General features: G+C 41.7%; 1 protein-coding gene across 5 annotated transcripts in view; it reads right to left on the bottom strand.

Moving 5' to 3' along the window:
• Nucleotides 1-12,502, bottom strand: part of TP73 (tumor protein p73) — a 177,207-nt gene that overhangs the window by 9,234 nt on the left and 155,471 nt on the right. For all 5 annotated transcript variants that reach the window (XM_075604905.1, XM_075604904.1, XM_075604907.1 and 2 more), the window contains 4 exons: nt 10,137-10,225; nt 9,104-9,228; nt 8,148-8,299; nt 7,005-7,137 (listed from right to left, as the gene is read on the bottom strand). In XM_075604905.1, the coding sequence (XP_075461020.1) occupies nt 7,005-7,137; nt 8,148-8,299; nt 9,104-9,228; nt 10,137-10,225 (499 nt within the window). The remainder of the gene's footprint in view (nt 1-7,004; nt 7,138-8,147; nt 8,300-9,103; nt 9,229-10,136; nt 10,226-12,502) is intronic.

Below are 12,502 nucleotides of genomic sequence, written 5' to 3'. Positions count from 1 at the left end.
GTGTTGTTTGGGGTACCCGCCGGTTGGTGAAGTACCACAGACGCACGACCACTGCTTTGACTTGACAAGGGTAGCGACACATCCACGGGGGAGAGATACTGGAGCATCTCGTTATCGTCTGTGGCAATCAGCAGGCAGCATTCCAGCTCCTGCGCCAATACCGGCAGCGGCCCCTCTTTACCCCGGGCAGTCACCTTACCCAGTTGCTCATAGTAGGTTTATTCCGGCTCACGGACCGTCTCTGGCGCCATCTCTGGTATCGGGCCTGGAACCATCTTGGGAATCAGGTCAATCATCAGGGTACACAGACCCCTTGGAGCGTCCTCTGGGGCACACGGGCCCTCTGGAACCTCCATCGGTGAGGTAGTAGTTGCATCGCCGACTGCCCAGGTATTGGGGTCAGCCGCGTCTTTAGTAGAAAAGGCCGTAGGCTTCAACAGTGTTGGCTTTAAGTAGCAGGCCCCACACCATGGCGTGCTGTAGCTCCTCTCTCTTGCCAGGCTCCGAAGAACTGAGGGTGCCGTCGGCAACATCCGGCTCCTCCTTTAGTTGAGACAGTTGTTCGGCATTGGCTGTCAAAGCACCCCCTCCTTCTGGTGGAGATTAGAGTAGAGGCACTCTGGGATGGGCGTAACTCTGGCTACACGTCCGGCCACTCACAGCACTTGGGCGCGGTTCTGGCTTTCGCGCTAGACCCTTGCAGAACCGTGCAACAATTTGGCATGCAACCTTTTTGCAAGCAGCACGTGCGGTCTCCAGTCTTGGCAGGAGACGCCATCTGGAATAGCGAGCTTCAAATGGTGCGTTTTCGTGCAGGTGAACCACCATTTTAAGTGCACTAATATACAGGACCACGTTAAAACAGAAACTGTGGCGCTTCCCAAATACAATCAATAAAGACGCACAAATGCCGTGTACAAAAAGGATGCAGTAACATAAAATATAAATATGTATTGATACTGGCCCTGGGTGGTTTGGATGCAGCTCTACCCGATGAAGAATCTCCCTGGATCCCTGAGGTAGGTGGTGGAACAGGTGTGAGGAGCGCAAACCATGAAATGAAGACTAAAGAATATACAGAACAGTTGTCAGTAGAATCACTGTATACATAAAAGGATGTCAAGCATGCAGTGAAACCATGCACAGTTGAGAGTAGTAGGGGCGAACACAAATAATGTTTAAACTCAATAATCTTAAACTCGTAGAGGTATCCAATACACACTATATAGTGAGAGAGATGATGGTGTATAAATAGATATAATTAAATAACCAACTCACACGCCATGTGTGAGTCCCCACATGTAGAAGTGTCTTTAAAATCTCCTTGCAAATTGCAGTAGCTGCCCCAGTGAACGTGCAGACAGAAGAGTGATGGTGTATGGTATAAACAAATAAATGGTGACTCACACGGCCATGTGAGTTAATATCCATAGGTGGTATCTTTTCCTTCAGTGTCTTTTGGGTCTCTCCACAGGGCGTCCTAGCACTCGTGGTGAGCGCAGTCCCACATAGACATCCAGGAGAATAGGGGTTACAAATATAACACACTTTATTAATGCAAACAATAAAAGCTAAAAAACCACTCACATGGCGAGTGGCCTTGCGGGTTCTCCGCTCCTCGTTTCTCCTCACAGTGACGCTGGATACCGCGTCCGGCAGCAGAGAGGGAACTGTGAAGGTATGGGAGTACGGAGTCCTGTAGTGTCCAAAAGTTTGAGCACAGTGGACACAGTGGACACAGTGCCCCTACTACTCTCAACTGTGCATGGTTTGACTGCATGCTTGACATCCTTTTATGTATACAGTGATTCTACTGACAACTGTTCTGTATATTCTTTATTCTTCATTTCATGGTTTGCGCTGCATACAGGACCACGTGTCTCACACGATTCCAGCAGGAATCCGCTCTTTGTAGGCCTCCACAGCACATGGTTTTACTGTCTACCAAGCGTAAGTGTACCCAAGGCTAGCAAAGCTCCCTCTGATACACTGTACTCGGTCACAGTCCATTATAAGCACTCTGTGGTTTACTGTGTGTTGACGGCTAGTGATACTGTAGTGGTTCTTCAAGCAAAGAAGTATAGGCACCTGCGGATCAAGCACACCTCCTAAGACACCACCCCGTCAGTACCTTACGTCACCCCGTCTGATCCTGCCTTCATAGTCTCCTTCTGGCGATCCTGGCCAGCGGCAACGGGACCCCCTCCAGACGCCCCACGTGCCAGGCCGCAGGGTGACTACGAACAGCAATAGCCTCTCTGTCACACACAGCTCGCACTGTGGATCAGCGTAGGCTGCAGTTCATTTGACACTACACATAGCCTCCCTCTCTGTTCAGCACTCATTCTGGAAGCATATCTGTTAACTTCCAGCCTTACATCGCTGAAAGCCTGTCCTGTCACTGAGCTCAGCAGTGCCACCAAATGTAACAGTGTTTCCCCCACCCTCTGGGAGATCCCCCTGTTACCAGGTGTATGGTGCATGATGCATGCTACCTGTTGGCTCACAAGAGGCTGAGTGGTCTGCTGATGGTGGTGGGGACTGCAGGACAGGCTTCTGGGGTATATACCCGACATTTACTCCATGGTACCCAGCGCCTCCATTTGCTGTAGGCTCCAGATGTAGGGAGGTAATCTACCACAGTAGAATGGTTTCCTCTTCACCCAGAAGGATTACAGACCAGGCTGGAGGAATAGTTAACTTGCACCGACTTTATTCTTCTGCGACCACAACAGTATCCAGGCAGTCCTGCCCAATTCAGTCACTGATCCGTCTCCAAATTTGGGATGGTCTGGACCTTCACTACGGGTCAAGGGCCACCACAGCAGTCCATGCTCTTCCCCAGCCTCTAGCAGGACTAGGAGAAAGGTAACCACTCACTCTCCCCCTTAGGGAAGAGGATCAGGACCTGCCAGTGCACAGCAGCCCTGTGTGATACCTTGTCTCTCTCAATGGTAGAGACACTAATGAATTTGGGGTTGCAACTCCCTTAAGTACAGTAGGTGGAAGGTACTAGGTCTGAACCCATGATTGGGCAGAACACAGACCTAGTCCCACCTCCTCCACTGTTACTAAAGGGAAGCTGCCTGTGTGGGGAAAACCCATAATTGGTACTGGCACTGTCTGTTCTTACCAGGACTTGCATGTCAGCGAGGGCAAACTAGTAACCCCACTAGGCATGGCTAAAGTATGTTAACACCTTTTGCAGGTCTAGTGGTAAAAACTGATATGATCTCGAGACATATGTTCTGCCAGAGGTGGGTTCTCTGAAATAAACAAAAGATTTTTTTAAAATCATTCTCTGGAAGTGGTTTATGGATGGCCAGGGAGCGCGGCTAAGAAAATATTAAACCAAAGAGTGTCTTTATTAAAAATGAGACTATAGTGACTTCATCTCCCCTGCATAATATGAGTTTACAAATCTGTAATCGTGTCACAGAGGGGGATGTACTGACACCAGACCCCACATGGTTAAGAGATAATAAGGGACAGATATGAATTTGTTGCTCAGGTTTAGGGGTAAGACGGTCATATTTACTCTTGTTGAGTCTGCCATGAGCGCCTGAATGAATTGATGTGACACGTGTGTAAGTATTAGTTAAGGAAAGTTATGAGTACATTTAGATATTGACGAGGAGTTAAAGTCGTTTGTAAAAGGTTTCTTTTTTACTCTGTCATAAAACTGTCAATCTAATGATTTACAATGGGGGTGGGCTTATGCTGTTTCCACGAGGAAAGAATGTATTTATGTCTGGGAAAAGATTATGAAAATTAGATTTCAACAGAGATGTGTTTAGTCTAAACACGTGATATCTCATGTTCCTGAACCAGTGACCTCTCTAGAGAAAATCTATGGCATGTGGTAATGTATAGGGCTTTCTGTCTATGTTTATCGTTTTTATTTTGAGAAACTGTTCTGCAGTTATTGTAACTGTATGTTTTTTCTGTAACCTAAGCACTGTAATTTATATATATATATATATATATATATATATATATATATATATATATATATATATATATATATATATATATACACATTTTTATATATAGCTATAAACATTTAATAAGTAATGCTTTGGGCTCTGAATGAACTGTTGCACGCTCTGGAGAGAGTATTTATGTTTTCAGACACATTTTGCTACAACGGATTTTCATGTGTTAAAGTGCATAGTATTTATGTTTTCAGACACATTTTGCTACAACGGATTTTCATGTGTTAAAGTGCATAGTATTTCTATCATAGACAGGGACCTGGGACCCTAGCAAATATTAATTTGACATTTTGTTTGCATAACTATCCCGGGCTGTGGCAGTGTATAGATATGATTGAAATTGAGTTAAGGATTAATATTAACTCATTGGAGGTATCTTTGCGGAGGAGAAAGGTGAGTTGGCTGGAGTAGCCGGGTGTATTAACCCTGATTGCATATCTATGTCACGTGCTCACTTGTGTGCTGTTTGTGACAATTTGTATATTGGGACAGATTTAGTTAATATTAACTCATTTGAGTGACCTCTGCGGAGGAGAAAATTGGGACCGCTTGCGAGCGGAGTATTAACCCTTGTCCTGTATGCAGTTCACGTGCTCACAGGGGTGTTGTACGTAACACACCCCATCTCATCATAGATTTGCCTAACATATAGGGTGTACTGTATGCACTAAGCGTCGCACATTGAATAGTTGTACCTGTGTCACAATCATCCGCCAAGTTGAACCTGGTGTATTGTTAGCGCAGAATTAAGTTGCTATGTATCAACCACAAATGTAGTAGACGCAGCAAAGATGTTTCTAACTATAGGTTAAACAAAATGCATTATTTTCACAGTATGGCTATTATAAAATATATTACAGTAATAATCTAGTTTACATTTGAAAAAATTGCTTAATTATGTTTATTTACTGTAAATTGTATAAATCCGGTATTCAATATGATGTAATCAGGCAAGCCACCACTCTGGGTTTGACCTGGAAACTACGGGTTTCAGCCACATATCTCCATGCTATGGGTTTACCGGAAAAATCTCCAGGCATCTCCCCCTGCAAATCCCATCAACATGGCTGGGTGATGTCAAATAGTACCACGTTGCCATGACAACTGGGTGCTATGTGCCACCCGTTGCCATGACAACGAGATGCAAACTGCAAACGGCATCAAACTGCCATCACAACGGAGCATCCCGTAACGCCTCAGCAGCATAAGGTGTCATGTTGTCATGGCAACATGATGCTGCGTGACACAGTTACGTCACTTTGTCATGGCAATGTGCACCATTTGACGTCACGGAGCCATGCTGACTGGACCTTGCAGGGGGAGATGATGCTGGGAGATGCCGCCGGTAAGAAAAATAAATACATACTTAAGATAAATAAATGTAAATAATGTTTATTGCAAAAAGTCTCCGGTTAGCCTTCAATAGAAGGTGGCAACCCTGGATGCATTGGTTGTTTCTCTATCTCAATATTTTTAATCTTAATCAACCATTAACCATTTGCATTGATTATCGTTTCCTTGGTTAATGATCTATTTAAAATCTCTTTCCACAGATTGAAAGCTAATTACTAAAAGGAATCAATGTCACATAATCAATACCACTATAGAAAAACATGATCCTGAAATAATGCAGTGATGAGTAATATATGAACACATAAAAGGAATGTATTACTTATACATACAAAAGTCACGAAGTAGCATGTAACTTATATTACTGTTGATTGTAGGGAATGGCTTCTCTTCCCTAACACACAATTGGCCATATTTACTAAGCATTGCTATCCCACAAGACACCTTCTGCCACCAAAGGGCACCTTTCAGCCTATCTATTTGAATGGGCTGGAAGGTGTTTTTCGGTGATAAAGCACAGTTAGTACTGTATGTTGTGCCATTATGCATTACACAAGCTCCAACACATTGCAAGTGACAGCTCCCTTGCACATAACCTTAGTTTTCTACCAAAAAAAAAGTAGACAACAGTGATGCATATATTTAAAAATATTAACTTACAGGTTTAAAAAAAAAAAATATATATTCTTGTGTTATCATTACAGCCTCAACTTGTATTAATTGAATCAATATTATTTGATTATTTACTTCATGATATGTCATATGAGAACATTTCTAACATTCAGCAGGAACATTATTTTTACATTAAGATATGAGAAGGGAAGGTAGCTGTGGTTTAGTTAGGAGATCGCAGATGTATGGAAGAAGAACACTCCAGGTGTAATGTAAATGAGTACGATTTATTCCCCATCATTTTAGTTGTGTCGCACGGACCTCTCAAAGTAATACAGACAGGTAAAAAAGTCACCCCATGGAAGTGACTTCAACCAAAAAAAGAAAAATCCAATACAGTATAACATAAAAAAACAAGTTAGGATACCGTGCATTTAAACACATTATCAGCCATGATGAAAATAAATGTATGTACCTGCTTGTGAGATGCTACTATACATACGCATAGTAGTGTGACTGATTATGTTACATGATGCGCTGCTGAAAACAGCGGCAAAAAGTACATCGCGTTTCACAGAATGGAGCACATAGGCCAGAGCTCATAAATAAATAGACCTACTATGATAACTATAATCAAATTTAAGTGGAAAATGCCAGAAAGATGTATATAAAGAAAATCATAGTGAAACGCAAAAGGAGCCAATGTAAGTCGATAACAATTACAGTGCCGACAACTGACTATAAAACACACAATGTACTAATGCATACAGTGCATAAAATAATAACATCACTAATAGTGCACTGCATTCCAGCAAGTGGTACGGAACACACATGTCATCTTTCAATGCGCATACAATACGCTTCAGTTTCCAAGCAAGCCCAAGTATGCTTCTTACTGTATGAGTGCTGGGAAGTTCTTTTTTACGTTGCGTGTTTCTAGTTAGAAGTTCAGCTGACAAGTTAATATAAGCCGCTTATTAGGTTAGATATATGCAGAAGCAGGAAAGGACAATGGCAAAGGACAAATCAAGCACATGTTATAGCTACCTGACGAGGCTGGGGTCTGCGTTGTAGGGTGGAGGGGGAGTGCAATGGGATCCTGAAACCATAGATTGGGATGAGTGACCTCCATTCATTTCTCCATTGGTTTGCATAGGATGATTGTTAAGCATGCTTGGTCCTGAAAATGGAAAATGACCGCTCAATATTAGACTCATAAGGTGAAGCACATGGAGCCAACAGCAATGATGCAGAAGATTTTAACACAACAAATATTCAATTGGTTGGTCTCTGCGTGGTTTGCTTTCCTTTCTACTTAAAATGCACACTAACCTGTTGATGACGCTATTCACTAGAAGAATATATAATGACTTATTCAATAGATTAGTGTTATCTACCAACAAGGAATGCTTAATTATGGGGCTTATTCTCTGAAGTGGCTGATCGTGGAGGTTTTCATGCGATCTGCCACTTTGGAGCCAATAGAATAAGCTAGTAAATGCACTGTTCATGGACGGTTTTTGCTGCATGGTTATTGCGGTCAGTGTCCTTGCAAAACACTGTGCAAGTAGCAAAAATGCAAATGCCGTTACATTAGCGGTACCCAATAAACACAGAGATGTGGTATTTCAAGACCTCTGCATAGTGGTGGTTGATTAGCACTTACTTCAGGCTGGCATTTGGGCTACTTTGGTAGCTTAAAAGTATAATAAAACACAAAATACAACCAATAAATAAAATGGTATGTTAATATAGGAATTGGCTTTTTATTCCAATCACATACACTTGTTTCACTGAAATTTCAATATACATTGCTGAGAGAGAAGTAGTCCTTACATGTATGTTATAATGACAGTAATATAGATGAGTACAGGATGGTCTTTCAGTATTAATCTAGGGACAATATTCAGAAGTATGCCTTAATAATGACTACCAGTTAGTGAATGTAGAGACTACTTCATAAGTCAGTTTGTCATATTCCATAACAATTCAACCATAAGTCACATATATTTTGAACACATGAATGGAATTTCCCAACACTAAGATTGTCTCAGTCTCATCCATTATCGTATACACTAAAAACTTCAAGGCAACCACAAAACACACATAGTTACCTTGAAGCACTTACTTGTTCCACTAGTCATTAGTAAAGCCTCTACACCAAGATGTTGTAAGAGTATAAAGCCTTACCCATTTGTCCCAAGTTTGGCCCCGTGTTTGAGTTATGCTGATTTTGTTGCCCCACCAACTGGTTGACAGATGGCAACTTGTTGATCCCTCCATGGATTTTATTCATTGGTGAGAGTACAGGACCATAGGAAGTTGGAGACTGCAAATGGGCTCTGCATAGAAACAGTAAATAGTATAAATATTGTCATGTGTATGGTGCCTTCTGTTTCAGTAACCCTTATATTCATTGACATTCTTACAAGTGATTAAACATCTGTAACTATTCACTATAGTTCGATAGTATTTGTTCCTATCTTACATTATCTCCCGAGCCTGCAGAGAGCACATTGAGCACTGATACTTTCCTTAATCTGCTTTTGAACAATTAGCACTGTTATTACTTTGGCCAATGAAAATAATATAGTGAAGCTACTGAAAGGCAGGTTTCCCTCCAAATGGGATAAAGTGTAATCTGAGAGTTTTTATCAAAGGTAAACAGGGACGCCAACAGGGGGGGACAAAAGGTACTGGTGTACCGGGCCCCGTGGGTCAGGGGGGCCCGGCTGGGCGCCAGTTAATTAAATAAAAAAATGAAAAAGGTTAAAAAAATGGCGGCGATTCCCTGTGCGCATGCGCAGGACAAGCAGGGTGTCCTGCCTGCTGCCTGTTAGTACCACGTGGGGAGCGGGCCATTTCCTATGTACTTTGTCACATTTGATGTAGCATTGGGCCTTTTTGTCTCTAGTTAAAAGTTATCCAGAAATAACATCACTGTTCTCCTTTTTTTAAACATTTAGAAACAAAAATAAAAACAGTATACTTTCAAATGTAGGCTGCATGTTGCCTTCAATCCACCATGTTATTCTATTGTTTAAGAGACCTATGTAATATTGTGTTGCCATACAATGAAATTGTCTTTTATTAATCATGATGGGATACACATCAGGACAGGGTTTGACCAAGGTGCAAGTGCTTACTGCCTCTGAAGAAGCTGCTGCTGTTGCTGCCTGTAAGAATCAACCAGCTGCTGTGGAACCAGCTCCACAAGCTCCAGGCTTTCCTTTATTTTCATTAAGATCTCAAAGTTCTCACGGCCACGAACCTAAAGCAGAGAGAGCACATAAGATAATAATCACGGCATGCTTTAAAATACCAACAGAATATCATACTATCTAACAAAATATATAAAAGCTGAGGCACTGATTCTCTCTCTCCCCCCCCCCCCCCCAAAAAAAATAAAAAAAATAAAAACAAAATGTTTACAATATCTGAACTGGGGGATGTCCTGCAGCAGAGCTGGTCTGGTCTTACCAACAGGATCCCCAGCACAGCAAATATACACCGTTACAATAACGGCTGCAGTCAGTGTATTTATTTCCATAAAGGGCCAGAACACAGTACATATCTCTGCTGCCTGAACTAAGGAACTCTCTGGATTAAGGGGAAGCCGTTCATGTTCTGGGAAACAGAATTGGGAGTTAGTGACACAAAGGGGGTTAGTGACTTCTTGGAATGGGAGGCTAAAGGTTTCATTTGTAAAAACAAAAGTTGTACCATGAAAAATGTAAATACTGTAGTTGGTAAATAAGGATCTTTTTGTACAATATACACTTGTAGAATATACAGAATTAAAAAAAGATCAATATAAAATGAATTCCGTCACAAAGTACACGATATACATAAATAGGTTTATGCAAATGATTGTATGGTGCACAACTTTTTGTTGTCTAATTTTAGCTAAAAACCTTACACAGAGCTCGTTATTTAGCATATCATTCAAGGAGCTATAAAAAAAAAGCCCAGTTGTAAGTTGGTATTCCTTTATTTCCTGATTGTGTTTTATTTCTTCTGCTCTTGTCCCTCTGAACCTTTTAGGGCCATAATCTATATCCAGCAAAGCGGCTGCTTGGGCCGAAAATCCCCACTGAGGCCCAAACTAATACTGCGGTGATTAGATAACTTCCTCCTTCATGTTATACTAATAGACACAGACCATAGATTTTTACTCACAGGTAAATAGTATATTTCCTCTTCACCGTGCCTTCTTTTCTTAATGTTGGCACCCAGTGATGGCACACTCTGCGGACTCTGTTTACATGCTAAAGTAAAAGAAGAATTGTGTTTTGTTTTTTGAAAAAGGCATACATTTTGTACAAATCAGTACAGTAAATAGCTAATAAAGTGATGCATATGCATTATAAAGCATCATACTCCAACAGCTCAAAGGTTGGGGAAAAAAAATGAAAATAAAAAAAAGATGACAAAGGGAATTCACTAAAATGTTCATGCGCCCTTACCATAGAACCAAATACAGCTAGAATTGTGTTAAACGTGTGTTTTTCGCTCTGCATCAAATGTAAGCAACTTACCAAGTTATATTTGATGCATATCAGTTGGAAAGAGAGGTGCTGTTTGCTACCACAGACCTGTCTGACAATTCTCATGCAAAGCAACATCTAAAATGACAGCTCTACAGACAGACATGTATATTTGTTGTGTAACACTTCATAGGGCCTACTATTGCCCATAAATCTCACAAGGTTCAGTAACACAGTGAGGCATGTGACATATGTTCAAATCGGCTTTTTTTAAGCTTGATAGATATCTATCTCTAAGATACACAGGGGGCACGTCGCTTCACCAAACAAACACACATAGAGCATAAGACTAGACTGGTGCAAGGGAGAACGCAGAGCATGAACACACAAATAATCAGAAGATTATATAAAGCCCCCTGTAATTGCACTCTTGATAGGTGACATTATAGGGAAAATGTCATCTTATAGGAGGCCACTAAATAGCCTATTCCCTAAATTGGGTAAGCGGCAAAGGTCACACTCAAATGAAAATAAAAAAACTTTTTAATCAACAATGTTAAAAACAACGAGACACCATAAAAATGCACCATAAAAATGCACCATAAAAATGCATACACAATGCACGATAAAATCCCCAAATGTGTAGAGGCACGAGAACAGGCAAGGAACTATCAATGTCCAAAGCCACAAAATCAGCTGACACAACGCTGCATGAATCCACACAGTATATGTGTGGTGGTGTGCCAAATAATTAAATAATAAATGGTACGCCGCAGTAAAGGTTATGGAGTACTAAGAACCCTCCGTGAGGTAGTATACAACCTGGTTAAGGTGTCCTGCTTCTAATCGCTAGCGTGCCGACAGCTGCAGCTCCAGGAGGTGACCGGAGCTGATCGTGCCTTATCCCACAAGCCGCGTGGACGTCGGCGTGATGACGTCACGCGTACCCCGACGTACGTTTCACGCGTCACAGCGCGCTTTCTCAAGGGGGAGGAGTAAAAAACCCAGTATGGTCAGACCTTATATAAACCTCCCTGGAGGGGAGGGGCGGACAACAGATGCCAAAAAACCATGTACAAGCATCATAGGGAACATATTAGCCCTAACATAACAGATAAAGAATCATTGGGAGGGAAAAGGGGGGGGGGCTAGGAAAGGTACAAGACCACAAAAAATAACCATAATGGCTCTGTAAGGAGAAATACACACGATGGCAACTAAAGTGTAGCAGTAAGTCAGTTTTTAAACTTCAAGATCAAGAGCTGGTGTGATTGTATAATCCAATGAAATACACCAGCCAAGGCACACGTGAGCGACCAGAATATGGTGGACAGAAGGCAGAGTGCTCATCATGTACGTCGGGGTATGCGTGACGTCATCACGCCGACGTCCAAGCGGCTTGTGGGATTAGGCACGATCAGCTCCGGTCACCTCCTGGAGCTGCAGCTGTCGGCACGCTAGCGATTAGAAGCAGGACACCTTAACCAGGTTGTATACTACCTCACGGAGGGTTCTTAGTACTCCATAACCTTTACTGCGGCGTATCATTTATTATTTAATTATTTGGCACACCACCACACATATACTGTGTGGATTCATGCAGCGTTGTGTCAGCTGATTTTGTGGCTTTGGACATTGATAGTTCCTTGCCTGTTCTCGTGCCTCTACACATTTGGGGATTTTATCGTGCATTGTGTATGCATTTTTATGGTGTCTCGTCGTTTTTAACATTGTTGATTAAAAAGTTTTTTTTTTTTATTTGAGTGTGACCTTTGCGGCTTACCCTATTTAGGGAATAGGCTATTTAGTGGCCTCCTATAAGATGACATTTTCCCTATAATGTCACCTATCAAGAGTGCAATTACAGGGGGCTTTATATAATCTTCTGATTATTTATGTGTTCATAGATATCTATCTCTGCAGCACTCCTTCTTATAAAAATATTATTTCATCTCGATCACAGATTCAAAAAATGTTTAAAAACTGCGAGACATTTCAGACCACCAAATGTTTTTTATCAAGCTCCTGGACCTTTTGTGGTCTGAATTGTTGCACAAA

This window comes from Ascaphus truei, chromosome 6 (genome assembly GCF_040206685.1).
Source record: "Ascaphus truei isolate aAscTru1 chromosome 6, aAscTru1.hap1, whole genome shotgun sequence".
NCBI lineage: Eukaryota > Metazoa > Chordata > Amphibia > Anura > Ascaphidae > Ascaphus > Ascaphus truei.
Note: the sequence above shows the minus strand (reverse complement) of the source record. Positions and strands in the feature narration are given on the sequence as shown.